Raw genomic sequence first — 26,735 nt, 5'->3', positions numbered from 1 at the left:
GATGTGCTGCCTGTAAAGCAGATCTGATGCTGTCTGCCACACAAACTGGTTGGGTTTTATTTTTGCATGTGGAAGGGAAGAAGCAGTCATGACTGACCTTAGCTAGTGCAGCAACAGTCCAGCCTCAACCTGAATTTTGTAGGTCCTTCCAAGGAAGGTTTCTCTGAATCTGTTCTCTCAGTTTCTGAGTTTCACTCTGTTTCTGAGTTTTTTGAGGGTCCCTTGTCAGTGAAAGAGACAGATGGTAATGGGAAGGTGAGAGGGACTGGCCATAGTGTCCACTCTCTGCCGTATGGTTGAGGGAGAAAGTTACATATTTGTTTCCACGTTTCCATCTGGTAAAAGAAATTGTAGCTTTTAGTGAGGGACTTTCTTGACATGAATAGCATTAGGTGTAGGTGCTGTAGTACCCAGAATCTTGGTGGAAGGCATCCTCAGTGGAGTTCTTAATTTGCTGTTGATCCAGTGGTTGGTAAGAGCTTTCTCCAAGACTGCAAAAACAATCTGAAACTGTCTGAGCTGGGGAATTTCACTCTTGCACTGAATGCACAGGAGATGGGCACTGTTGTTCCAGGGGGGTTGGGTAGTTTGGCATGTTGCAGCATAGCTGGCCAGATGATTCTGTTTGGGGAATGTGAAAGATTTCATATGCACTGTATTTATTGACAGAGTAAGAACAGATGCAAGAAGAGGAGGGAAAAGATCCTCCTGGCTACACCTGTGTTGTGTGAAGTCTTTGTCTCATGGTCTGTCCTGGGATGTGTCCTGTTCAACATCTGCATCAGCGCCCTGGAGGAGGTGATGGAGCTGGTGACATGTGCAGGTGACACTGAGCTGGGTGCCCCTGAGGGCAGGGCTGCTGTTAAGGGAGACACATGAACAGGCAGGAGAAACTGGCTGACAGAAGCTTCTCAAGGACAAGTGGAAAGTGCTGCTTTGGGGCAGGAAGAGAAGAAGAAGAAGAAGAAACCCTGAGCAACCTGGTCTGAGCTCAGAGCTGACTCTGCTTTGAGAAGGAGGTTCAGCTAAAGACCTGCTGAGGTCATTTCCATGCTGTATTGCCCAATGCACTTGTGGCTCCCTTAGATGCTTCCAAGGCTGGACTAAGGGCTTTTCTTAAACATGAAAAGAATGAAATCTTATTGGATTAAGCATTATGGGATTTACGAGCATGTGAATGCAACACTCTGCAGTGGAACTGTGCATCTCATCACAGACCTTTTACTGGTTTTTCAATGAGATGCTAGTAAGAGTACAGTATTTTTTCTTTCTTTTTTGCCTGTCTTATCTGTTAGGAGAAAAGCAGGGATTCCACTGGGCTGCTGCTCTGGCTGCTTCTTTTGTGAGGGTGAGTTGGAGAGGCTGTGTAGTTAGAAAGCTGGTTTGGGACTGACCTGTAACTGAGCTTGAAAGTCTTTAAGACATCTAGCATCACTGAGACACCACCTTTTCTAGCTCACAGGACCTGGCATTACCAGGGCAAAGGCTTTAAAAGAGACCACAGAAAGCTAGAACTGCAAATCCTGTAAAACGTCAGTGTGCTGACTATGAATAATAACAGCTGCAAGTCTTTTTGATACTTTATGAAATGTGATGTTTTCTTGTGCTTTGGACTTGTTTTGATTTGATTCTTTGGCTGGCTCTTGTTTCATGATTGCATTTTGATATCCCTTGAGGGCTGTGCTTGGGAGACTGGACTGGAAAGTCAGTTGGAGGGCCCCACTCTTTCTACACAGTCTGCAGCAGCTCCATTAGGAAATGCTGGTGTCTATTTCTTACTTAAATAATGTTTCTTACTTTAATTTCTTACTTAAATGTCTATTTCCTACTTCTTATTTCTTACCTGGCAGAGTTAAAGATTTAAATGCTTTTATGGCAGCCACTATGTCCACTGTACCTTCCCTTCACGGACTGGCATTTATCTGACTGTGGGGTCTGAGTTCCAGACTTTCACTGTGATGTCTGTAGTGCTTTTCACTGAAGTGCTTGTCTTGACAGGCTCCTCTGATGCTCAAAGCAACAAGTAAAATAATTTCCCCATATGACATGTCTGGAAACCATTGAGAAAAACTCCCTACATTTTATAGCATTTACTTCCACAGATTTTCATCTCAGTTTTAATACACTGCCTTACTGCCCTGAGTGCAGGTAGGACACAGGAAGGGTAGAGCTGGGCATGACCAACCTTGGGATATGGTACACTGGAAACTGTGTGTTGAGTGTTCAGGGTAAAGCTTCTAGTTTGGAGCATGGCCTGTCCCAAACTCCCAATGTGTGTGTTGCAAATGGAGTTGCTGTATGTGAGTGTTTTTCAGGGTTTTCCTTGTCTTTTTGGGTGACATTTGGGCAGCTGCAGCAATGAAGCATGTACACTTTTTGTGGTCGGCAGAACCATTTATCTTGGCTCGTTCTTCCTGTAGAATCATGTTGCACGAGCAAAATAGTTGCTTTTTTTGAAATGCAAGTAGTATCTGTAGCCTCCCTTCCATTCCCTTGAAGTTTGGCTGCTGTGCTCTGTGCTGTCAGCTGTGGAAGACGGAGCCTTTCTGCTGCTGCTGCTCACCTGCCATCAGGGCCTTCAGAAGTGAGTCTGTTACTCTGTACTTCTCGTGACATGTCCAGAAGAGTGAGCAGCATAAAATGTTCTCATATTTGCACAGTAGATTACTTGTGGTGGTGGTGGTGGTGACCTGTTCATCCTTTGTGTGAAGGATAGGGGGAGAGCAGGAGGCCGAGGCAGGTAAAAGTGGTTTGGGCAGATAACTAAGGGGGGTTCATTCACATATCTACCTACAAATGAAATGTCAAACCATGTGGAGGAGGGGGAAGGAAGCTGGTGGAGGAATGGAAAGCTGGTCACTTGTAAAATGTGCTAGCCTGAGCTGCAGTAGTGACTTTCTTTGAAGCTGAGTGTTCTGCTTGATAAAGTTTGCAGGGTTAGATGTGTGTGTGGGATCCAGAGGTAGAGCTTGTAGGAGGGTGTAAACTGAAGTGCTGTTTTCTCTCAGATTTCTTCGTGGTGCAGAAGACAAGAGTTGAATGAATGGATTGGGTGTCTTTCTTCCAGAGTAGTGCTGTTAGCTCTGCTTCTGACAGCTTCTGCTCTCCCTCCCTTGGTGGTTTGCTTTCACTGGACCCATTAAATATGGATACCTTAAGCAGTGAGTTGATTCTGGTTTCTGAAGTTGCTTTTGGCTAAAGGAGCCTGTTGGTGCTTGGCATCTTGTGGAAATCAACCTGCTTCCTTTGGGATCTTGGGCTGAGTTCCTAGACATGAAGGTGCTGTTCCTTTACCTGCTTGTGCTCATCAGCTTTGCTTGTGGGAGTACACCAAAGCCTGAGAGAGCACTAAGGACTTTCTAGAAGAACACAGTATTTCATGGAGAATGGATGGCAGTAAATTGAAAAGGCCTTGAAGGTTTTCTACTCGGAGTGGACACAAGCCCAAAGTCCTTTTCTTACCAGACTTTGTCTTTCCCTCTACTTTCATATGTCAGGTTTGACTCCACATCCTCCTTTCAGCTGGAAGTTGTTCTGGTACTCATGCAGTGTCCTTAGGAGAACATAACCCTCCACCATTACTTTGTGGGGAGAAATGACCCTTTCTGTGTAGGGAGGGAGTTGTGCCTGGGGGAGGCTGAGAAAGTACGTTCTCCCCATTTTCAAGTGGAGTTTGTGTGCAGAGGGAGGAGTGTAGCTTTCCCTGGCCGCTTTTAGGGTTCTCTCAAGTTTCAGTTCTTGCCTGGCTTTTCCCAGTCAAAAATTTTGGGATTGAAGCAATCTGTTTAGGACAAAGCAAGTGCATGTCCTGGAGTGTAGAAGCTGTGTAGCTGTGGTGTGATGTTAGTGCTTAGGAGAGCTGGGTAAGGGGTAGGTACTTTAGAGGAGGGGAGTGTTGCTCCATTTCAGGCAGGGAGAACAGAATGTCAGAACTGTTTGCTGGTCGCTGCTTAAAAATGTACTTATACCTCTCAGGCACGAGAAAAGGTGACGAAAAAGCTGTGCCATTTTCAAGCTGTGGGATTGCCACTGTAAGGGCAATGCAGGGAGACTGAGGCAGAGCTGACTAGGTCAGCAGGTCAGTAATCTGCTCTTGTATCCTATCAGTTGTCCATCTATTACCTTTTTAAGTGTAACTTTACAAATACTTTAAAGCACCATTCTTGTCCGCACTTGTATTTCTGCTGGTTGGGGGTGAAGGTTTTTTTGTTTGTTTATTTTTTGTTTGGTTGGTTTTTGTTTTGTTTGTTTGAGTCTTTTTGGTTGGCTCTTTTAATTAATTTTGCCCAGCATTATTGCTTGTGTGTCCACACAGTGAAAATTCACTTTTTTTTCCTTTTCTTATCTGGCTAGTTTTCAGACACACAGTTTCCTCGCTCTGTGACATAATGTGGCTTCTGGAACCACTAATGCCCACAAAAGGAAGGGGTGAGTGGCAGGTGGGGCTCAAGATGAAGTCTGAGTGCCTCTTTGCCGTGATGGATCCGTGCCTGATGAAGACAGCAACGTAACTGGCTTAGGGCAATAATGAAAGAAATGAGAAACAGCAAAAGGATGAATCCCATGTTTGACTTTCAGCTTTAGTTCCATAGCTCTCTGTATGTTCTGTCAAAGTCTGGATCTTGCTTTAATGCCTGGCGGAACCAATTTTGAAGGATTCCCAGTTCAGTGTTAGTAAGTGGGTGTTAGAGCTGTTGATTGCTTTGGTGTTTAGTTTCCAGTGCTGCAAATGCTGAAAGCCTCTTATGGCCACTGCTCTCTGTTTAGTGCTTCTCTCTCCTAAGATGCTGCATCTCTGCCTGTTCCCATCCTGCCTCTTTTCAGCAGTGCTGGTACGTGTGCAGGGCTAGGCCAGGACAGCTGAAGCTGTGTTAATACTGGCTATCTCATCACAGGGGTCACTGCCAAAAAATGGAAATCCTCTTTTCACAGACACCCCCCAAACAACTCCCTAGAAAGATAAGAACATTCTCATTTGTGAAAATGCAAAAGCAGTATTTCACCCTCGCAAACAAAACAGAGCCCAAGCTTCTCGTAAACATTTCCGGCTGGCTCAAGTGTTGAATATGCTGTTACCATGCTAGATACATATTTTACCTTTGGCAAAAATAAAGGGGAGATCTCTGTTCTGGCAGTCACAGAATAGACCACTTACCTGTGTAAATTTTAACACATCCATTTAAGCAAGTGTGGCCTGGTCTTTGCAACTAAACCAAAAGCGTTATTACAGCCCTTTCCTAAAAGTTGCCTTTGGTTTTGCTTTTCCCCTTTTTTTTATACATCTTTCCATTTCTTTATGTACCAGAGTCTGGCCATTGTGAGTGCCTTGTCTGCTGAGGCGTATAAATAATTTGCTTTATTACCACAGTTCTGCTTTGAATGCAGTCCCTTGATACAGTGCTTTTATGTGGATTTGGTCAAGTCTTTGCCTTTGATCTGCCTGGGATTATTAATTCTCTGTTATAGTTAATGGCTGCTTTGTCTTTCTCCCGCAGCCTCTACCAAAAGATCGGAGAGCCTTTTGTAAATGTGCAGTGATGAGTAATGCAGTAGCAGACTGAGCTGTGTGTGGTTCGTCTCTAGAAAAAGAGTGCAGTGTAACAGCATGTTTGGGCCTGGTTTTGAAACCTTTCTGCTTATCAGGTTTTTTTTAGAAATTGTGAGATTTATTCAACGTGCCTTTTGTTAAATGTGCCTAGAAAGCTTGCAGTTATGAGGATGACTTTTTGTGAGAATTTTAGTTGTCAGATGGAAATTTGTTGTGTGCATGGCTGCCTGCGTTGGCCTGTGATAGGCAGAGGAGCGAGTTAAGAGGTCGGCACTGCAGAGTCTTCAGGGACTTGTTGCCCTCTGGTCTGACTTCTCCCATGGAAAGTGGGAGCTCCAGCTGATACCTGATCTTTTATGCAAGGGTTTGCTGCTTGACTAAGGGGATTTGTCCTGTATCCCCATTCTCATCTGAGATGTGAGTGAATGAGGGTTGTGTCACTGGTCTGAAAGGGCTAAGAATGGTCTTGAATGTGGGCTTTCTATTTTGCACGTGGTGTTCTGGACTATAAGGATATGAGTAGCAGGCAGGTGAGTCACTGTCTGAAAAAGTGCAGCTGCTCACAGTTTGGCTCTGGTGAGAAGAAGGAAACTTGGGAAGCAGTAGGAATTTGGGGGCAGGAAGGGAGCTTCCTGGGCATTGCATGTTTGCTGTCCATGTGCTGCTCCTACCAGAGAGGAGGACAAAGTTACCTGAAGGGATCTTCTGCAGTGGAGCCAAGGACAGCAAAGCAGCCTGACAGCTTCCAAAGTTAGGATTGCATCATGAGGTGGAAGTGCATCATGTAAAAGTTGTGGTCAGGCAGCGCTGGGCACTGGCTGAATGCAAAGAAAAGCACAGGAGCTCAGGATCAGTGTCACAGCAGCTGCTCCTTTCTGCAGGGTGGGATTCGGCCTTGCAGTCAGAAATAACCAGAGCTAAAATTAAGCAGCATTTACCATCTGTTTTTGTAAGATGCAGGGGCTTGTGGTCAGTTTTTTAATAACAAGGCTGCAAATGGCAGAGATTGAAGTGAACTGTGCTGTTATTGATACCTTTTAAAATTACACTAAAAATTATTAAGAGTGAAGGTAGAAAGCTGCTGATACCAGTTTTCTCTTTTTTAAAAAAGGAGAAAGCTGGGGCATCTCTCCTTTTTTTTTTTTTTTTTTTTTAATAGTGCTCCTGCTGACTTTAAAGGCCATCACTTGGCCTTTGAGAAATCTTTGACAGCTCAGGTGGCACTTCCAACTTTCTGCAGCTAACGGCTTGTGCTGTGTGCAGTTTGCCTGTAATCCCATGCTCTGGGACAGCCTGCCCAGCTTACAGACACAGTGCTGTGTTGTGTGTGTGTGTGATCTGCTCATTCTATTAATCTGTTTGAAAGGCCAGCACAGCTTCCAATGTGACTTAATCATGTTGACTGCTGACACTGCCAAGAGATTGTCAAAATATTGCAGGGCTGCCAGGAAACCTTGCTGCTTTTGGGGACTGGTAAAGAAGTGACCTTTTACATGTGGATTTAAATTTCTACTTCAGGGGAAAACATATGGTTTTTGCTGAAAGCCAACCTGGACTAAGCAATGCTCCTTCAGCCTGTTCTCAATGTCCTACCCCTTCCTGCCTTCCCCTGCTGCAGGTTTGCCGTGACTGGTCTCTGAAATGGAATAATCAGGCTTTAGAGAAAGGTGTTTTACCCCACTCTCAGGTAGGGAGCAAAAGAACTGCGCCATCACCACGGGGAAAGGAGTTCCCTGTGAGGAGGGGAAGGGGAAAGGAGCCCTGTGACTGGGCAGAGAAGGAGCAGTAATACCTTATGTGGGATCTGCCATGACTATAACTCGTTGTACAAGCACAGCTCTGCTCTGCCAGTCAAATGCCTCTTGCATGGATGGCTCTGGTATAAACCTCACAGCAAAACCACTGCTGCTGGTACCAAGTCAAGGAGGTTGGCACTTGCCAATCTGTTAATATCCATAATCTTGTACAGTACCTTTGGGTTTGTGAAAGCATGGGCTGAAAGCCATTCTTTGTTGTAAATTTGCATTAAAATACCTGCCAGGTTCTTCTCAGAAATGTACCTGTTGCTCCATCCTGACTATTAACTGCCTCTCCTTGCTCATTTGTGGGTTCTCTTTTCTTTCCAGCATTGTGGCTCTGTTTCCTGTTCCTGCTTCTGTTTCTTTGCTCAGCAGTGATAAGTAAATACTGGGGGCAGTGAGCAGGGAAAAAGTCCTCAGCATTTGTTCTAGCACAGTGTGAAAGGTTTCTGGAGTGCTGCAGGTGAGGGGAATGCCCTGGCACGTTCATGTTCCTGAGTGCAGGTCCCTGTCTGCATGCTGCCTCTGTGAACCTGTGTGTTCCTTTGGGCAAGCTGTGGAAACCCAGCTGTGCCTTCACCAGAGGGTGCAGGTGGCTTTCTTGGGAAGCTCCATGCACAGAGAATACCATCCTGGAGGTGCCTGCTCTTAGGCAGCCAGGGTGGGTCAAGGCAGGCGCTTGGCTCTCTTGGGACAGGGAGGGATTCTGGCTGGGACCACGGCCAAGTGCTGTGTCCTCCCTCCTGGCCCCCTGTCCCCAGCAGCTGGGAGCTGATCTTAGTGCCTACTCCTGTGTCACCGTGCCCAAATTAGGGGGGGTCTGGCAGTCTGGAGGTGGCAGTCCCTTATCCAGTTTCTGCCACTCCGTCAGCGCTCAGACACCCCATGGGCTTCTCCTGTCTGCGCTGCTGGGGCTGGGATGGCCGGACTGCTGTGTAAGAGGCGCAAAAAAGGAGGTAGGAAACACTTCCTTTGTAGCAGGAATCTCTTCATGAGGACCTGGTGTGCTGGGCTCTCCCTGGGAGGCAGCTTCGGGAAGCTTTCTGCTGGCAGAGCCTTGCTTTGCTGGCAGAGGTAGGAGAGGGTGTTTTGGTCCCATGGGATCTGGCACAGCTACACAAGGTCTGAAGACAAGCACAAAGGTTTTATGTGGTTCTTCATGGCATGAGGGATGGGGGCTTAATACACAAATTTGCATGAATGTTTTCTTTCATTTTGGTAAATTGCTCAGAGACAAGGTATTTTTGTTAGGAAGAGTAGAGATGATAATTTTTATATTAAAATAAAAGAGTACATGCATCACCTTATTTGAGCTTCTGGGAATAAATCTGATTTAGCTGCATTTAAAAGTATTCTGGCATCATTTTGTTCATATGCATACACTGTGCCATGCATTCACTGCCCAGAGGAACGTAGCAGCTCTCCTCTGCATTTGCAGAGCATTGGGAACAGCGATGCCCTGAACTTTCTGAATACTTGGCATTCCCAGAATGACAGCACAGCTGTGATAATGAAGAGTGCTACATCTAGAAATAAGGCTGGTAGTTCCTAAATAAGTCTGACTTAACTGAAGTTTGGGCACTTACAGTCCTCGAACAGTTTTAAAAATCGAACTTCAGTTTCCACATTAATTGTCTTGTGCCTCCTGGTGGCATCACAGTGTAGGAGTTGTTGGGGTGAGAAAGCTCTAGTTTGGAGCAATGCAAACAGGGCTGGGTAAGGGTTGTTAGAGCTGATTTGATCTGCTCCATGAGGCCTTCTTGCTCCCTGACTTTTTTGTTTGTGGACATTTTCAAGAAAATGAGAAGGAATGCAGAAAAGGGGTACTTTAAGTTATTTACCAGCATCTTCATTCAGGAGGTTACCATCAGGTATCATAATACGAGACTGGGGTTTGCTGCTTGCATTTCATGATGAGGATTTTAGTGGTGTTCAGTATCATGCTGTGAACCAGAATTAAGTAAGCTCTTGGGACTGCAATTAAGAAATGTGTGAACTTGTCTTAAGCACCTGTTCCAGTTTTCTGTGAGGGAAGGAGTGGGGATTGCAGTGTATTCTTCTTCCCTGCCCTCCTCTGTGGCAGTAAAATCTCTGTCTTTTCCACTTCTATTAGGCAGGAAAACAGCGAGTTCTGATGCAGGATTTTGTAACCTTCTCAGACTGCATGCAAATGACAAGCCTGTGGTTTGTTTTTCCAGTGGGAAAGGGGAATAGTGACTGCTCTGGAAGGGGAGAGCTTGAAGGGATACTGTGACCATTATTTAACTGTTCCTTCTTTTCTTTCCTGAGAAAAGTTTGCTTAGCAAACCTTATGTATTTGGAAATTCTTGCTTTTCTCTGAAAGGAGTGTGGGACTTGGACCCTTCTCAAAGGAGATTGCACTACTGCAAATGCTGCCACAAGTCATTTTAGTTCATGCTTACACAGAACTGTCACTGAAAAGATGGGGCTTTTGGATCTCCTAATTCATATCCATCTAGTTCAATATCACACCTTAAAACAAATGTTATCTGAGCTTAAGGGGAGATGTGCCTTGGAGGGTGTGGAAGTGTTACAGCAGTGCTGGTGCTTTTCTTACTGTCAAGCTCTGTGAAAACACTGAAGGACTCTTCAGTATTTGTCCTCAAGTTTAGTTCCTTCCATATGGCAGGATGCAGGGAAGTATTTTAACATCCATTTTATTTATGAAGTATGCTTTACTGACTTTCCCAAAGGAGAGTTGTAAGTTTAAAATGAGCTTGAAATTTAAAAAAAAAAAAAAAAAAAAAAAATCATATTTGTGTTCACCAGATCATGGCACATCTATTCTATCAAGTGGCAACGCTGGAATTAAATACCTTTTCATCTTTATTTGGTAGGTCTCCCTGGGATTCTCTGAGGATTTAATAAGGCCAGTAGCAAGTTGCAGTTCCTCCTGTTCTGCTGTTACAAAGGGGGGTGATGAGTGGTGGTCATGCTGTCAGAAAAGGGGTTTGTTTTCACACTGTGATGTCTGCTCTAGGTTGGGGCCATCCTGCAGGCAAAGCTCCCACCCCTTCCTTCTGTAGAAACAAGCACTCTCAGCTTGTTCTTACCACAGAATTGGGTTTCTTGCTAAAATTTTCCAGCCACTTGTGTGGTAGCTCTGTTTAATAGGAAGCTATGAAAGGATGCTACTTCAATTTTATTTTCCACTGTGGCTGCGCTTCTTCATGCCATAAACTGTGGTCCTGTTCTGAAATGGATCTACCAGATGTTGTCTCTTATTATGAACACCGTCCCCAAGCCCTACATAGACACCAACTGTGCATTTATTACACTCTTTTTGGTTTTTTTCTTCTATCCAGTGAGTGACCTCCAAGAAGAAGGTAAAAATGCCATCAATGCGCCGATGAACCCAAGCACCGTGGACATCCATCCAGAAGACACACTATTAGGTAAAGTTTTCATGCTGCAGAGATGGTTTGTGAAGGGGGCCACTCTGGCCCCCACATCAGGGCTTCACTGCTGAATGCAGGTTGCCCAGCTGGAAGTGAGGGGATTGGAAGTGACAATGGAAAAAGGTTGCATGGTACTTGTAGACTAGAAATTAGAAAGGCTAAATGGAGTTTGAAAAGCAGTGCCAAGCAAGGTGGTTTATGGACTCTCTCCCATGTCCATCCCCATTTCCTCCCTGAGTCCCTACAAGAGCAACAGCATAATTTAATAGCAAAAAGGGTTTAAAACTTGTTGAAATAAACTGCTTTTGTCTGTCCTGGCCTTATGTCTCTTAATCTACAGAATTAGCTGAAGCAAGCTAATTATGAAACTGTAAATCAAACATCAAGACAAATAATAAAGCAGCAAATTAAAACCAGAAAAGTGTTAGTCATTTGGATTTTCTGATTAGGAGAGTAGAAGGAAATGCAGAGTACTTTTTTTCTAAGATGTAGGCAAAGTGTTGGTTGCTCTGTGTCGATATGTCTGGATCAGGAGTGTCTCCAGTGATTTTCTTCTGGATACCAGTAAAGCTGTGGATGCCTTTAGGAGATGCAGGACTACTGCTGAAGGCCTGGCCTGCAAAGACATGATCACCAGTGAATGTTAACCAAGTTCTGTGGTGAATCGTGTACCGTTATGGGTCAAGTCCTGCTCGGGGTTAGTGTTTTGGGTGTGTAGTGGGTGTCACTTCCTTATGATGGACTGCCTGACTCACCCTAGGCAGTAATGAGGAACTAAAGGAACGGAGGGGGAAAGCAGCAAAAGAATTCATGGTTTTTTCATTGGTTTATGGAAATTTTTTGAGTGTGTTCAGACAGCATGGTCTTATTTTTGTTTTTTAATAATAATGAAGAGCCCTGGAAAATATTGACCCCAAATCTGTGGGTGAAGACTAAGGTAAGCAGTTAGATACTGGTTATTAAATAGTGTGTAGTCAGTCTTGTGTCCAGGATGTGCCATGTTTCCTGTCTGACAGCAGTGAAGTCGGGCACTGCAGTGGAAAGTCACTGTAGGCTGGTCACTGCCAGGTCACACTGAGCAGTGTGACAATGGCCTGACCAGTGGTCATACCAAAACCCCTCCTTTGTTGTCCTGATAGAAAGAATTGAGCAATCAGTAGTAAAATAGGATTGCATATGGCCTGCCTTCTGGCCGTTAGAGAGCACTTCTCACACATCTTCATCTCATCAGCAGAAGAAATAGAAGACTTTACACCTGGGAAGTCTCTTATATGTTCTTCCCCCATGCACCAGTACAGCTGATACAAGGCAGGATAATTTTATCTCTTAAGCCTAACCGAAGGTTAAGGAGTTCCTGCACTCAGGAGCGCACGTGTGACCAAGTTCTGAGGAAACCAGAGGGTGGAGGCACAAACTCTCAGCCCAAATCTCAGAGCTGCACTGAGTGTAGTGCATTAAGCTCATCATATTCTTCCAGGTTCTGTAATTTGGGACAGGTGTTTTCAAACAGAAGTTAAGCACAAACTGAGGAGGAGGAGAAAAGTAGCCCACTGGGGTTTTTGGTGTGTTAATATGAACATGCCTCATATGAGGACAGGGATTTTCCTGAAGCACTCTACATATGGCAGGGCCCGAGCAGGGGAAGGTCAGTGAAAACAATCCTGGTTTAGGGAAGTGGGGCTGTGTTATCTTTCTGTGTGTCTCTAAAATTGCCTGACACTTGGGTCATGGGACATACCCTGGCTAAGAGGGTGAGTAGGCACTGCCATTTCTCGATCAGCTGACAAGCCCCTTCATGGTCAGGAGTTGTTGCAGTTTCAGCAGTGCGCATTTGAAGTGGATCTTGCTAAGGTTTCCCCTTTTACTTGAACAGAGGAGAATGAGGAACGCACTATGATCGATCCTAACTCAAAAGAAGACCCCAAGTTCAAGGAACTGATCAAGGTAGGAAATAAATTTTTGTCCTTCTTCAAATCTTTTAACTAGTGAGCTGGAGTAATTTATAAGCTGGTCACCCAAGAACACAGTTGAGGAATAGCAACTTGTTACTGGAAAACAGCTGTGAAAACTGAGATGAAGGTCAACAACAAGGTAAGGCTAAAAGCAACAGTGAGAGGGACAAGGAAAGGCTGAATATCAGGTGCTTGTGGAGTAGTGGAGTAGAGCTCCATTGTCCATTTCTATCCTTGTGATGATCACAGCAAGGATCAGTGCTTGGCTTGGGTCTGTCTGCAGTCCCTGCACACAAAATGTAGGTTCCTTCTGTTTGTGAAAGCTGGGAAGGAGCTTTGGAAAACATTAGTGAGGTTTCAGGAGAAGAAAAAGTAGCACTGAAATGTTAGGGGACAAGGAGGGGACGTCTTGTGTCATGGGAAAGTTGGAACTGAGGTTCTTCTTGCCCTGCATTCTGCTCTCAGTTTTTACCTGTGTGCTGGGTCAGGGACCGGTAGTTCTGAGTCTGTCTCGTCACTGGACACACCTGCCCAAGGGGTTGGTAAGGTGTGCCCAGATGTGCTGATGTTAAATGAGACTTCCTGACTCAGCAGTGCCCGTAGTTCCTGCCTGGCATGACAGAGGACTTGATCTTGAAGGACTTGTGTTTAGGAGAACCTTTTATATGCAGAAAGTTGTTGGGATTAACATGGTGCAAGCTCAAGCAGGAGGAGAAGGGATGGCAAGCCTGAAAAAGTGTGCTCTCTTTCAAAAAGGTATTTGTGCTGCTGTTATACTTCCCACTACACTTTCCCTTTATTTCTTTAAAAGAATTGTAGAAATAATGTTTCTTGGAAACGACAGTACAGCTCTGTCTGTGTGGATATGAAAACTTTGGATAGCGCATACCGTATACAGAGAGGGGGCTGAGCTGGGGCATATTCCCTGCTGGAAACCTAATGCACCCTGGCTGCTTCCCCAAAGTGAACAGTTTCAGTGAGTGCCTCAGCAAACTGCTCACCTGCTACATCTTTAAAACAAGCCCAGTGATCTGTTATTACCACTACAATAACGTGCCTAGCATCACAAAACCACATCAGGCTGAGTTTAGCAAGGAGCTGTGCTCAAATTTCTGTTGTTCTAATTCGCCGGGATTATGTTGTGGTTTTAAATTAAGTGGCTGCACATTCTTTCTTTGTTGGTACCTAAATCCATTAATTCTCTCCAAGGTGCAGTGGTCTTGCATCACCCTCTCAGAATGTAATGTGGTTTCTCTGCTACTGGAGCAGTGATATTATCAGCTGAACAAGAGTCTCTGCAGTGGAGGAACCAGATGTACTCTGTGATTCAGGAGACTTGATACTGAAACTGCAATTGCTTTTAAATTGTGAATTGTCCTGCTGAGTTTAACAAGTTTGAGTCTTCCCTCGATGTCATAGTCCAGCAAGGTTATATTCTTTCAGATTAAAAACCTGAGAACCTCCAGGAGGAATGAAAATCAGGGCCAGAACAGCACTCGAGGATATGTTTAAGTGCATTGCAGAATCAGGTTCAGGGTCACTAGGCCAGTTTACACTTGCACAAGGAGAGAGGTCCCAATGGAATGGGATGACCTGGTGCAGGGAGCAGCATGGAACTGGAGATTGTTTCCTTGGGATCATCCTCAAAGGAGAGATGTGTTCTGTGGAGTGCCTGTGTAATTTAGCTAATTGCTAACAACTTGCATACCTCTCAGCAGTTAGAGTTTTTACAGAGATTCAGCAGCGCTGGTGTGAGCTCACACTCTCTTGGTGTGAACCTGTAAGCCAGGGAGAGGTTTGAATTATGTTGGCAAAACTTATTTTATACTACAGAGCTTGGATAATGCAAAAAAAAAAAAAAAAGAGTAATTTATTCCTCATTTTCTGTTCTTTGGTGGTTAATGGCATTTTCCAAAGCCCCAGTGCTGGATGAGAATTGCTGTGCTTTAGAAACCCAGCCAGCAGAAAAGTGTCTGTCCCCCAGAGCCTGAAAAGAGAGCTCTCCACGGACTAGTGAGGAGTGGGAACTTGAATAGACGGAGGTTTTTGTAGTTCCAAGTGGTTCTTTCTCTCTTTTTCCCTTCAGAGAAGAATGTGCCAATAGCATCAGCAGAGCCTCATGCCTTTTCAAAGCTGGCAGAGACTCAGTTTCGTTGGGGCCAGCCCAGATCTCTTTCAGCACCAGAGTTAGACATGCCAATGGTTTGCCATCACTGATGCTGAGTGTTTCTGTCCTGCCAGTCACATGCAGTGGGCTAAATGGATCTCAGTGCAAAGAAGCAGCAGAGATATCTGCTGCTGATGCTGCTTTAGTACCTCTTTGTCTCCACCAAATGTTGGCTTAATTTCTGCTGACCTCATGCCATAGGAATTGTATGCATTGTGGATTGGGCATTTGGAAGTGATTTTGACAGAGCCTTTGTAACTCTGGAGGGACAGACTCTACCACAGCACTGTGGTAATACAGAGACCAGCAGATGAAAAACACAACAAAAAGCCTCATTCCTCACTCTTAGTAAAGCAAATATACAGAGAAACTCCTTGTTGAAGGCTGCTTAGTTGGGGATGTGAAAATACCTGCTTTAAGTCTTCTTGCCCAAATGAAAAACAATATGCCTGGAAGTGTTGTTTGTTATTACCATAGACAGTTTTCTAAAAACAGTTACAATCTATCAGGATGAAGTGTTCAACACAATTCCCTCTGTGGCCAGCAGCTTTTTTAAACTCACTTCATTTGCCCTGTGTGTAATCAAAATTTGGTATGTGGCTGAACAGACCTAAAGCTGAAAATTCAGCTCAGGGAAAGAGAGATGAGTTACTGGTTCTATTTATATGTACGTATAAATATTGTATTCACAAAATGCTCCATTTCTAGTGCCTGAAATATGTGAGCTTATTTTACTCATTGTCCAATATTTGCTCATTTTCAGTATTTCAGTAGGAAGAATATGAAAAAGAGCTTCTGCTAATTGAATGCAAAATTTTAGAACATCTGTGTGCAAGAATTGGGTCCCATCTGAAAGTGCCTTGACAAAAGGCAGCAAGCCACAGTTGTAAGGTGCTTTTCCTTCCTTCAAGCACTTCTGTAAGATTGGCTTATAACTGCAACAACTTCTAGCCTTTAAAAGATTCATCTAAACTTTATGCAGATCCAAACATTGCTGCTCTAAACACTGCCTGAAAAGTAAAACATTCACTGTCCTGGAAGATACCAACTTTTCCCGTGTCTGGTTTTATGGCTTTTTTAGATTTACTGAGGTGAAGAGAAAACCAAAATGAAGCCACTGTCCTTTGAATGTGGTTTCTCACATGTGACGAGATGAAACCAAGCTCCCTAAATGCTCTGAGATCTGCTTTTGGCAGCAAGAAGCCTTCCCCTTGCTTACAGGATGCCAGTGCTTAGTCAAGAGGCCTGAATATGAATTTTTGCTAATAATTTTCATGCTCAGCCCTGAAGCCAGTTTTATACCTTTGATCTCTGCTTCCTAATTCTCCCAGAAGCTGAGGGGAAGTGGGTCATTGAAGCCAGGATTTTCTTTCTGTGCTGTTTTTGGTGGCTGGGCTTCCTGTTTTCCCATTGTGCCAGATGTGTTCATGTATTTTGTGCTGTTTTGCATTTTTTTCACTGCTGTACAGCATTGACTCTGGGGTCCTTATGCCCTTGACCTCTGAATTTTTACAGCTACAAGTCTGTGTCTGAGCATTTGGCCCAGTTCAAAAGTGCTTTAGAGGAGTGCAGATATGCATGAAATGTCAGGCATGGTTGTGAGGACATAAGAATATCATATTCAATTTTTAAAACCACACTACTAGCCCCAAATATTATAGAAGGCTAGAGAAAAGCAGCTTTTTATGAGCCCAAATTGCAATACTGAGCTGCAGCTGTAAGAAGTGCAGGCACAGGAATGAAGGAATGGATAGAGGAGTGTGAGACCAGACAGATCGAGGTTAAGCATCTTTCCATGCATAGGAAAAGCTCTTGTCTGCTTCCCTCCAAGCACCTGTGTGCCTGTGTCAGGCTGTTAGAATTTTCAGGCATTCAGGTTATTGAATCTTTCCTGCTTCTGCCTTTTCATGAAGGAGAAATTACAAAGAGCTGCAGAGAGCTGACTTTCCATGAGCAGGGTCAGAAAGGATTCCTGCACATTGCTTGTTTCAATAAGCAATTGATGGTGTTTCCTCTGTAAAAGTTTAAAAAAAAAAAAAAAAAATCTGTGCTGAATTTTTTTCCAGGCTTCTAATTAAGACACAATCAAGAAATCAAGAAAGGCTTGGGATTATTTTAATTACAGTACTTTCCAGTCTTCAACAGCTGTTAAAAAACCCCACCTGGATTGGTTTCTTTAACTTTGCAAATTCATTTTTTCTAGTGGAGCTGGAGTTGTAGTCTGAATAGTAGAGAAGTTAGAACATTCTTTGAGATGTTTTTCTTTGATTGAGGTACTAAACTATTAAAATCATAAAACAAGTATGGCTAGACCTGTTTAATTTGTCTCTTTTTTGTAGCTTTTTTGCCTGTAGTTTTTCAGTGCTAAATTTTTGTGAAACATTTAATTAGCACATAGTGTAAGTATTTTCCTTTTTTAAGACCCTATACCTGTGTTTCCTGTGTACCTGTACTCTTGGAAGTGGGTTGTTGGATCCTGCCTTTTATTCTTTAATTTTAAATCCTTGGCATTTTCTAGATTCTGACTTCAATACCATTCAGCACAGGACACAAAATAAAATGTTTATTAATGGTTTCAAATAGTTTAGCATCCTGAGTCTTCCTTTAACAAAGCTTTTGAGGTCTTCTTGAAGTCCAACCTCTTCTTATAGGGACTGTAATGGGATCTGATTATTTAATGATATTTTCAGCTGAGCTTCAGATAATTTTTGAAAGTTTGTTCTATAAATCTCATGGAAGATCTAAACTTTTTAGGATTTTGGTTTCTTCAGTTGATTTTCTACGGATATCTAAGTGAAAATCTCTTTCTGGATGATGTCTTGTTATCTGGGACTAGTTTTTCTGTGTCACTGGTGAAGTTTTTGAGGTGAAAGATAATATTGTGCTTCTCATTGGCTTCCAGCTGTGGTAATTCTTTGCTGACTTGTCACAGGGGAGCAGGGGGGTGATGCTGCTGCTGCCGAGTTCATCCTTGTGTATCCACGTCTCTTCAATCACCTCCCCTCTTTCTGTTCATGTGTGAGGGAAGAACACTTCTGACACAAGTTGCTGATACTGAATAGTGAATAACTTATCAGAAATCCTTTATTTTCAAAGACAGGTCTTTGGAGGAGTCATTTTTCTTATTGTGGTTTTAGTCCCTCTGGGCAGCTTAGAGGGCAAAGGTGATTAACACAGGTGAGCACTGATGCTGATCCTTGCTTTCCATGGATTGAGCAATTGCCAAATCACTTGGCTAAAATTTGCCACTTACATGCTGTCCCTATTTTTAGAGCTGACTTTGAGCCCTGCATATTTTCAGCATGCTTTGGAAGCACTAAAGATACGACTAGAGGTACATGAAGCATTAGTATTTCATGTTAGGATTGTAAACTTTTTCATGGTCACTAAGCCTAGCCAAATTTACTTGAGGTTTTTAGGTTGAATGAACATCAGTAGCCAGGCTGAATAACTTAAATGTCCTTGTGACCAACATACTCAAATGCTTGTGTTCCCTAGGATTCCCAAGGTGGGTGTTTTCCACTGCAAGCCTGCATATATTGTTTTCATTTGCTTTTGTTTTACCATCTCTTGTTTATTCAAACCCCAGAACTTTCTCAGCCATCACAGCTGCCAAGAAGAGGCAGAAATATGGGGTCTAAGCAGAAAGTAAATTTAAAGAATCCACAACTTTATATGATGCAAATTAAAGACTGCAGAATCTTTAAATGAAGCTTATTGTTTTTAGGTGGCTCTGGTTAATGGATTTTTCACATCTGTGATTGGCAATACTCTTCTCTTATAGAACCAAGGACGTAGGAGGAATTAACATTGTGTCTCTTCCCACAGAACTGTGTTATTTTTGTGAAAACAATTTAATTTTCCAAGTAATAAATTGGAGGACAGCACTACTACCAGCCTCAGTCAAGGCTTGTTTTCCTGTAACTCTTTGGAAATTATTATCTTTGGCACCTGGAAAACTTAGTTCGGTTCCTTTTCTTTTTAAAGGTTCTTTATGTTCATTCCTGTTTCACATGTGACTGAATGATTTTATGTTATGGTAGTCAGCATATGGGAACTGTTAAAATTGTAAAATGATTATCAGACCCATTTGACCAAGATCTTAATTCTGGACTTTTGTATTCTGCAATAGCTGGGGATAAAATGCCTTGTCCTGTTGTGAAGACCTGAATTAAAAACAATAGGGGACAATGAGATGCTTTTATTGTATTTTTTTTTACATTCAGGTCTTATCTCTGCAACTTGGAAATACATAAATATGCTTGCACTTCACGTATTTTATATTCCTGATTACTGCCTTGAACGAAAGGAACATACTTCAGTTGATTTTAGATATTTGCCTCCTATTTCTGTGCTTGCAGGTTCTAATTGACTGGATTAATGATGTGCTGGTGGAGGAGAGAATCATTGTCAAACAACTTGAAGAGGACCTTTATGATGGGCAGGTGCTGCAAAAGCTGCTGGGTGAGTTCACACAAGAGAACTGGAAGGGCCCAAAATTAACCTCTTCCTGCACACAGCAGCAGGTCTGTGCAGTAACTCAACGTCTCAGGGAGATGCTTGATTTCACTGAAAGCTGCAGCCTCAGCTTCTCCATCTGTTCTCCTCAGGCTGCCTTCTGAGAGGGGAGGAAATCCAGATGATTCCTAGGTATCTGTTTTATGGACTAAGTGTAGTCCAGACAGCTGAAATAAGGGCAGAAAAGGAGTGAAGAGGTTTGTGTTTATGGTGCCAAGCAGAAGCTGTGCAGTGCAAAATTTTGTCAGTATGGTTTGGTTTTGAAAGCTGTTGGGCTGAGAGCTGCTTTGAGGTCCTGATAGTATTATTTTGGGGGGGAAAAAGAGAAAAAGGGAATGCATGGCAGCAGGTATGTGCTCAAAATGTGCACTTCTGTGTGAATGACACATGAGGGGGTACACTCAGTTGAGAATTTGGGATTTTGCAGCCCCCTTCCATCTTTGCAATGTGTGTGTTGATGCAGGAAGCATATTGGAGAAGACTTGTGATAATGAAGTGATTTATGGGGACGCTTTCAGCCGACAAGGAGGCTTGAGGCTTCCAGTCTCATGTAAATCCACAGTTTCCTAGCCAGACTGCCCTCAGCTCACTTGTGCTGTGTTTTCAAGAGTGGGCTGGGCTGTGGGGGGTGTGTGTCACAGTGGGGCAGGAGGACCTGGTGCTGATGGGTGCTACTTGCTGGATTTTCTGCATGTGCCCCTTAAATGACAGGTGTCTGGATGAACATCCACAAGCCTTAAAATTGGTTAATGGCAGTTAGCTTCACATGCAGTTGAAACCCCTCAAAATAACAACTTGAGGAATGAAACAAGAGTACTTTTAACACTTGTGGGTTAGACTGCAGCCAGGATCCTCCAAATGTGGCGCAGATCAGCGTTGTACAGGTAATTTTAGCTGGGGAATATTTGTTGGAATCCAATAGTTCATAGCATGCTTCATAACTCTGCTTCTGCAGCTGGCAGTGGGTTTCACTGCAGCTGTCTCAGGTATCACTGCTTCCTCATGCTCCCTGTGGAGCCATGGCTCCAGCCTCAAGCCTGCAGACATTTAGAAGGTGCTTAGTTGTACCTACAGGTGTGTGTATGTAAGACACTGAGGGGCTGGAGCGTGTCCAGGGAAGGGAACGGAGCTGGGGAAGGGGCTGGAGCAGCAGGAGGGGCTGAGGGAGCTGGGAAAGGGGCTCAGCCTGGAGAAATTAAACTTCAAGTGGTAGTTAACTATTCCTTTTGAGTGAAAGGTGTTTTGTCTTGATAACCCCTTGTTTTTGGGTGTCGCTAAGGACAACAGCTTGTCGCTGGGCTTATGTTGAAGCAGTTTGAAACAAGATGCTAGCAAATGACTGATCGAGGTGGAGCTCCTTGTTTAGTTAATTTAGCAAGGGACAAGTAGTGCCACTCAGAGAAGCTGAAATGGCTTGGTACACAAGATTCCAGTGTGAAAGGAAATAAATTTGTTTGCTGACTGTCAGCTAACCTGGGCTGAGAATAGGTAGAAGCCCTAACATGGGACTGAAAAATTAATTTGCTTGTTTTGGTAATCTTGATAAAATAATATTGATTAAAATTTCCCTACTTTAGATTGCTAGAAACAGTAAGGATGGTCAAAGTATTTATTAGTTGATAACCTGCAAGTCTTTTCTCTTTGGCTTACTGGACTACTTTCATATTGCTGCCACTTTGAAAAAATAAATAGATATCTTCAGCTGGATAAAACATCCTGAAGAAGCATGTCTTGAACTTGAGAGCAGAAATATATCCATTATTGGAATGATAGGTTTTGACAACTCTGAAACATTTCTGGAAGAATCTTTAGATTCTTTAGCGCCTTATTTTGTGAAAGCAGTTTTGGTGAAGCATGTTTTTTTGTTTTAATGAGTGGAATAGTGTATAATTGGAATATGGCCAACCTGTCCTGACCTCCTGGACGGATCAGCACAGTGAGTTTGGCCACATTTTTCATGGGTGTGGAGAGAGAACAGAGATCAGCTGTTCTCATTGCTCTGATGGCTGGAGGGCTCTACCCCACCTTCCTCAGCTCCCTGCTCTTTCTTTTTTTAGAGAATTTTAGCTCCTGTCTCTTTTGCAAGGGCCACAATACAGAGGAAGAGAAGAATGACTTGTCTACAACTTTGGCCACAAATAATTATATTATGTTAACAGAACTGAAATGTTAGTAGTGGAATTTTACACATTTTCCTGCATGATTTCATTTTGGAAGTAATCAACTATGATGTGACAATGTCAACAACATGACAAGATTGTACCAACTTACTTTTTAAATTAGTTCCACTGCCTGGGTCATATGAGTCTTGAGGGTTTGAGGATGCAAAATGTGCTTTAGCTTAAATTCATACCTTCAGCTAACCTGAAATAAAGCTTATCAAGCTGAAGTAAATGTTCACACAAAATATTTCCAATTTTTTGTCCTAAACTAACTTTTTAAAAAAGTCCTGTACACCTCTGCAGATTCCTTGCATAGTGAAGGCTGTGTTGTGCCAAATGCTTTTCTGCAGTGAAAGAAATTGGGAGGTATAATTTATATTGCTGCTAGCTTGATGTCTAGCTGAAAGTTGTTACATATTTTGACACCTGATTGATGAGCATGTTCAGCTAGACTTTACCAGTTTTGTCACATTTTTATTGGAACTGACATGCTCTGGTGAAAGTTTTACTTCCAGCTATTTTTCCTTCCAAGGAAAAGAATTCTCCTAGAAAAGTTCCAGTGGACTCCAGTGGTTTGTGCTTGTTATTCCCACACAGTTTAATCTGGTCTTGCCTGTCCTTTTTATTTATTTATTTCGTTTGTTTTCCAAATGCAGAAAAATTGGCTGATCGTAAACTGAATGTGGCAGAGGTGACACAATCTGAAATTGGTCAGAAGCAGAAGTTGCAGACGGTCTTGGAAGCTGTCCATGATTTACTTCGACCCCATGGCTGGACAATCAAGTGGAATGTTGACTGTAAGGACTCTGTTATATTTTCTGTCTTAGAAAGTTTGTTATCACTTAGGAAGTCTGATAAGAGCGCTTTTCTCCAGCATCCTCCAGCACAGTGAAAAGCAAGTGTTTGGGTCTGCCTGTCTGTGTTGAGCAGAGAGGGTTTGGAGTTGTAAGTTAAGCTTAAAGGAAGGGCTGAATCTAGGCTTTGCTACCTGTGAAGTTACATTGTAGGCCTTACTAATTCAGGAAAAAGAGGAAGAAAGATAAAAAGACTGTGTTGACCAAAAGCATTTGTCACTGCCTTTTCCCCCAGAGCTGTTTGTTTAAAATAACGCCTCAGTATCATTTTACTTGCTTCATTTCCCTTGTTCCCTGCAGCCATCCATGGCAAGAATCTGATTTCCATTCTTCACCTTCTGGTGGCTTTGGCAATGCATTTCCGAGCTCCCATCCGGCTGCCTGAGCATGTGTCAGTGCAAGTGGTGGTTGTACGGGTGAGTACCAGCTCCTGGGAGGAACAGAGCAGATTGTGCAGTCCTGGGCCTCCCATCTCTTGTCATTTAGAAAATGTGTCCCAGTTGTTTAGTGAGTCCCATGCCCATGTGTAGTAACTGCTGGACTCTGCCTAGCAGGCTGCTGCTCCCTGCGAGCTCAGCGAGGGTTTCCCAGGGCTGTGTGATCAGGCGCATCCCGGAGCCCATTTGGGACAGCCCCGCGGTCTGGCTCCGGCAGCAGCAGCGTTACAGCGCAGGGGTGGTAAAGAAGGCAGAGAAGGGTCTCTCTTGAGGGTTTGGGATGGCTTTAATCACACCTCGTCCCCTCAATGTTCACAGGTAGAGAGACAACAGGGTCTGGGTGTGGGGTGGTTTTATCCCTGGGCAGGGTTGGGGTACAGGAGGCAATAGGGAGAAACGGAGGGAGTGGCCAAGGCTAGGGAGGGAACAGGGGGAACATACAGAGTCAGGGGGTTAACAGGCCACCACACCCATGGGAATGCATTTTTGGATTGCGTGTGCTTACATGTGACCCCAAGAACAGCACGTCTTTAGTAGGTTTGGGGCCAGCCTTTGCTCCTGCAATAGCAAGCTGAAAGTATGCAATGGGATTTTGTACAAGGGAGCATTGGGCCTGCCATTTGTCACTCCAGTACATTTTTTCTTGCTATGCATTTTTTGTAGAGAAGCCATTGAAACCTCAACAGCACAGGAAGGAGTTTCAGCACATAGAATCTCCCTAGTCTGGAATGCTTGTTAGCAGTGTTGTTTTTCCCCAATGACTTCATGTGCAGACTTAGACATGTTGTTTTCCTTGGCGGGCCTGACACACTTTCATCATTTCTTTCACAGTGTTGTGTTTTTATTAGCTTTCCTTAGATATGGAGAAGAGATCTGACCTAAGGATCCCTGACTGCTTCCCCCCTGCCCTAGATACTGCTCTAGTTATTCCTTTCTCTGCTTGGTATCGACCGTTTCCTTTCCCTCTACAAAGACTCTACTTTCAAGCATCTGTACTTCTGCTTTTTCCTTGCCTTCTATGCCAGTGAAAGCTTCTCATATCTGTAACATGGGAAGCCAGTTTTTCTCCCAGCTGCTGAACCCCAGGCAGATGCATTCCAGCTGGCACTCTGCTCCTGTTTGCTGTGGCACTCGCTCTGCAAGTGCCATTTACTGTTCCAGCTGTCAGGCTGCAGTGAGTTTCCTGTCAAGAATAAAGAAGATAAAGTGATCCCACACCCTGTTTTGAAAACTTGGATCCCCTTACAAGATGCAGGGTGGTTGATTAGATGAGCCCCATTTTGCTTTGTATTTAAGTAATGGTGTTTTCCAGGCTGCCTGCCTGGATGCCCTAGAGGTGCAGGGTGTGATGTTAAATGAGAAATTGGTGGATACTCCCTGGTTCACAATAAATGTGTGTATTATCTATAGGAGGTGATTTTGAACTGCTTTAGTTCTTTCAGAACTGAAGTCAGAACTTAACAACAGTGAGTTAGTTATAAGGTAACATGAATGTAAATAGGAGACTGATTTCTTTTTAACTTTCTTTTGACTGTCTTGGAAAGAGAAGGAGGAATATGTAAATATAAGCTGGTCAGCAGTTCTCTTACACCCTGATGCTAAAAACCTCCTTTTACCCAGTACAGTGAAGTGTCTTCTGTAACTGCAAAGTCAGGAAAAAACATTAGGTAGAGAGATAAAGCCTCCTTTTCCTTGTCCTTAGTTCAAGCTTCAGAACCCTCCACCTCCCCAGCAGAGGGAATGCTGTGGAGAAGGTTTACACTTCTTTTCCTATTGGAGAGATATAGAGGAGACACCATCTGGTTCACCAGAGTACCTGGATCTTGAGACTAGGATGACAGGGTGACATAAAGGCTGACAAGAATCTAGGGATGAGAGAGAGAGCAACGCCTGTGTCCCCAAGGGAGTGCCTGAAGGTGTCAGGTACAGTGGGAGTTAAGTCAAATCCTACAGGCTCTTGCTCTTGGATCTAGAGCCTGGAGTCCTGGAGATGGTCATGGCTGCAGCTGGCCCTGAGCAAGAGGAGGCTTGTCTCAGCCCCTAATCCACTGCTAGGAAAATCTTGCAACTCTCCAGCTTTGTTTACTTAAATGGAAAGCAAGGGGTGGTATGAAGCAGAGCATGTTTGTTCTGGAACGAGAACTTTTGCCTTATAGTTTGGTAAGCTGAATTTTTGTAGTTCAGTGCCCAAAATCTAGTTTAAAAATACATGCTGGTTCTGTAGCACAGATCTCTTTAAATGCATTTTGTTTAGCTTTGTTATACTAATGGCAAACAGAATGGTGATGAGGTTAATATTGTTCCTAATCCACGTAAGGAAACTACTATTCAGAAGATTATTGCTATTATTACCAATTTGTTGTTAAATGATCTCTGGTTACATATCCCAGTAATGAATAGGGTTCTGTCAAACTAGATCACAGTTAACATAAGGTGTTAACTGAGAGGTTTTCTTTTAAATGCCTTTTTGCTTGGAAATACATTTGAGGGGGTTAATAAACAGTTTGTTAAGAGACTTCTGTGCAAGTCTTTCAGAACTGACCCTGCAGCAAGAAAAGCATGCAAGATGCTGTGGGAGTATGGTGCAAGAACACACCCACACTGAAATTTTCAAAACTTGCTAAGTCTCATTTTTGTGGTTGACTTTGATTATCTTTATCCACTTGTTAAACTGTCCTCACACTGTGCAGATCCCCGAGGTGCTTCTTCCCCAAAAGGACTGTGCTTACACCATGAAAATAAACTGGTTTAGCAAGTTACTGCTCAGCCAAGTTGTGTGCATCTCCACAGCCCATCCCAGAGCAATGCAGGACCCCTTATGAGCTCCTGTAAGTGCTGTGGGCTCTTTCTTCTCTTACTTTCACTGTCCTGATCCTTCAAGTGAGATAATATGACAGCACTGTGCTACATGGAAAACATTTATCCAGATCTCCACAGTTCAGTGGTGATTCTAGCCTTCCATTAAATTCTTCTCTTCATTTAGCATCCTGAGGTGTCAGGATGGAGACTTTCTTAAGGTTCTGTATATATATTTTTTTAGATTTAAAATAGTTGATTTAGAGTCTGAGAAAGATCTGTAGTTCAATCTGGATCTGTCAAACAATGCACTATCCTTTTTTGGTCCCGCACGATTCAGTTTGCTCAGAAACCCACAAGCATTTTGGATATGACTTCCTGTTTTGCCTTCTTTGGCAGGAAGAACCTTTACCTATCTATCTGTCTTTTTGTGTTATGTGGAACAACTAAAAGACCAACCCAGTGGAAAAACACTTTTGTTTTTATTATTTCATAATGGCCTCCATGACGTAGCCCCTCTCAAGAGCAGAGTTCCTGAAATGTAGTTACTTGGAAGTAACTTGAAAGTCTTTTCAAAATCAACCTCCAGAATTAGTTTTCTTTGTGGTTTCTTTGTGTGAAATAGGAAATCGGGTGACCATGGCAATATATGCCCAAGTTATTCAAGAAGGGTCCCAGCAGAGCACGGGTTTAGGTGGGCCTTCTAATTAAAATCCTGTGAGTAGCTACTCCAAGTGCTGAGTTAAGAGTCTAGGGTGATACCTGCTTTAATGCTGGTGTCACTCAACACATGCCTGTCATTCCAGCCCTCCTCAGTGAGGGCAGGGAGGAGAGAAACTCTGTTGGTTTCAGTGGTGCTTCCAGTAAGAACTGAAAAATACTGAGATTTTCCAGCTGACTCTACTGCCTGCTATTCAAAATGTAAGCTTGCATGGTGAAGAAACACCCTAATTCAGGAAAACAAAAAAGTTCCCAGAATGAAGTGTAAAAATTGTCCTTGAGGCTCACTGTGTTGGTTATTTTTACAAGGCTCAGGAACTGTCATCTTTTATGCTTAGCTTGCCTCAGCCTTATTCTTAAAAT

General features: G+C 43.4%; 1 protein-coding gene across 2 annotated transcripts in view; it reads left to right on the top strand.

The window, feature by feature from the left end:
- The window catches only part of PARVB (parvin beta), a gene marked incomplete at its 5' end in the record, with an annotated part of 55,143 nt that overhangs the window by 10,850 nt on the left and 17,558 nt on the right, over positions 1 to 26,735 (top strand). The window contains 6 exons of one of the 2 annotated variants that reach the window (XM_082280332.1): positions 8,180 to 8,303; positions 10,674 to 10,763; positions 12,640 to 12,710; positions 19,247 to 19,349; positions 22,222 to 22,362; positions 22,720 to 22,835. In XM_082280332.1, coding sequence (XP_082136458.1) covers positions 8,267 to 8,303; positions 10,674 to 10,763; positions 12,640 to 12,710; positions 19,247 to 19,349; positions 22,222 to 22,362; positions 22,720 to 22,835 — 558 coding nt within the window. Of the gene's footprint in view, positions 1 to 8,179; positions 8,304 to 10,673; positions 10,764 to 12,639; positions 12,711 to 19,246; positions 19,350 to 22,221; positions 22,363 to 22,719; positions 22,836 to 26,735 lie in introns of those variants that run through there. The other variant, XM_082280331.1, reaches the window with a different exon arrangement.

Source organism: Coloeus monedula, assembly GCF_965178545.1.
Source record: "Coloeus monedula genome assembly, chromosome: 4".
Lineage (NCBI taxonomy): Eukaryota > Metazoa > Chordata > Aves > Passeriformes > Corvidae > Coloeus > Coloeus monedula.
The sequence above is the reverse complement of the archived record's forward strand: the minus strand, read 5'-3'. Positions and strand labels throughout refer to the sequence as shown.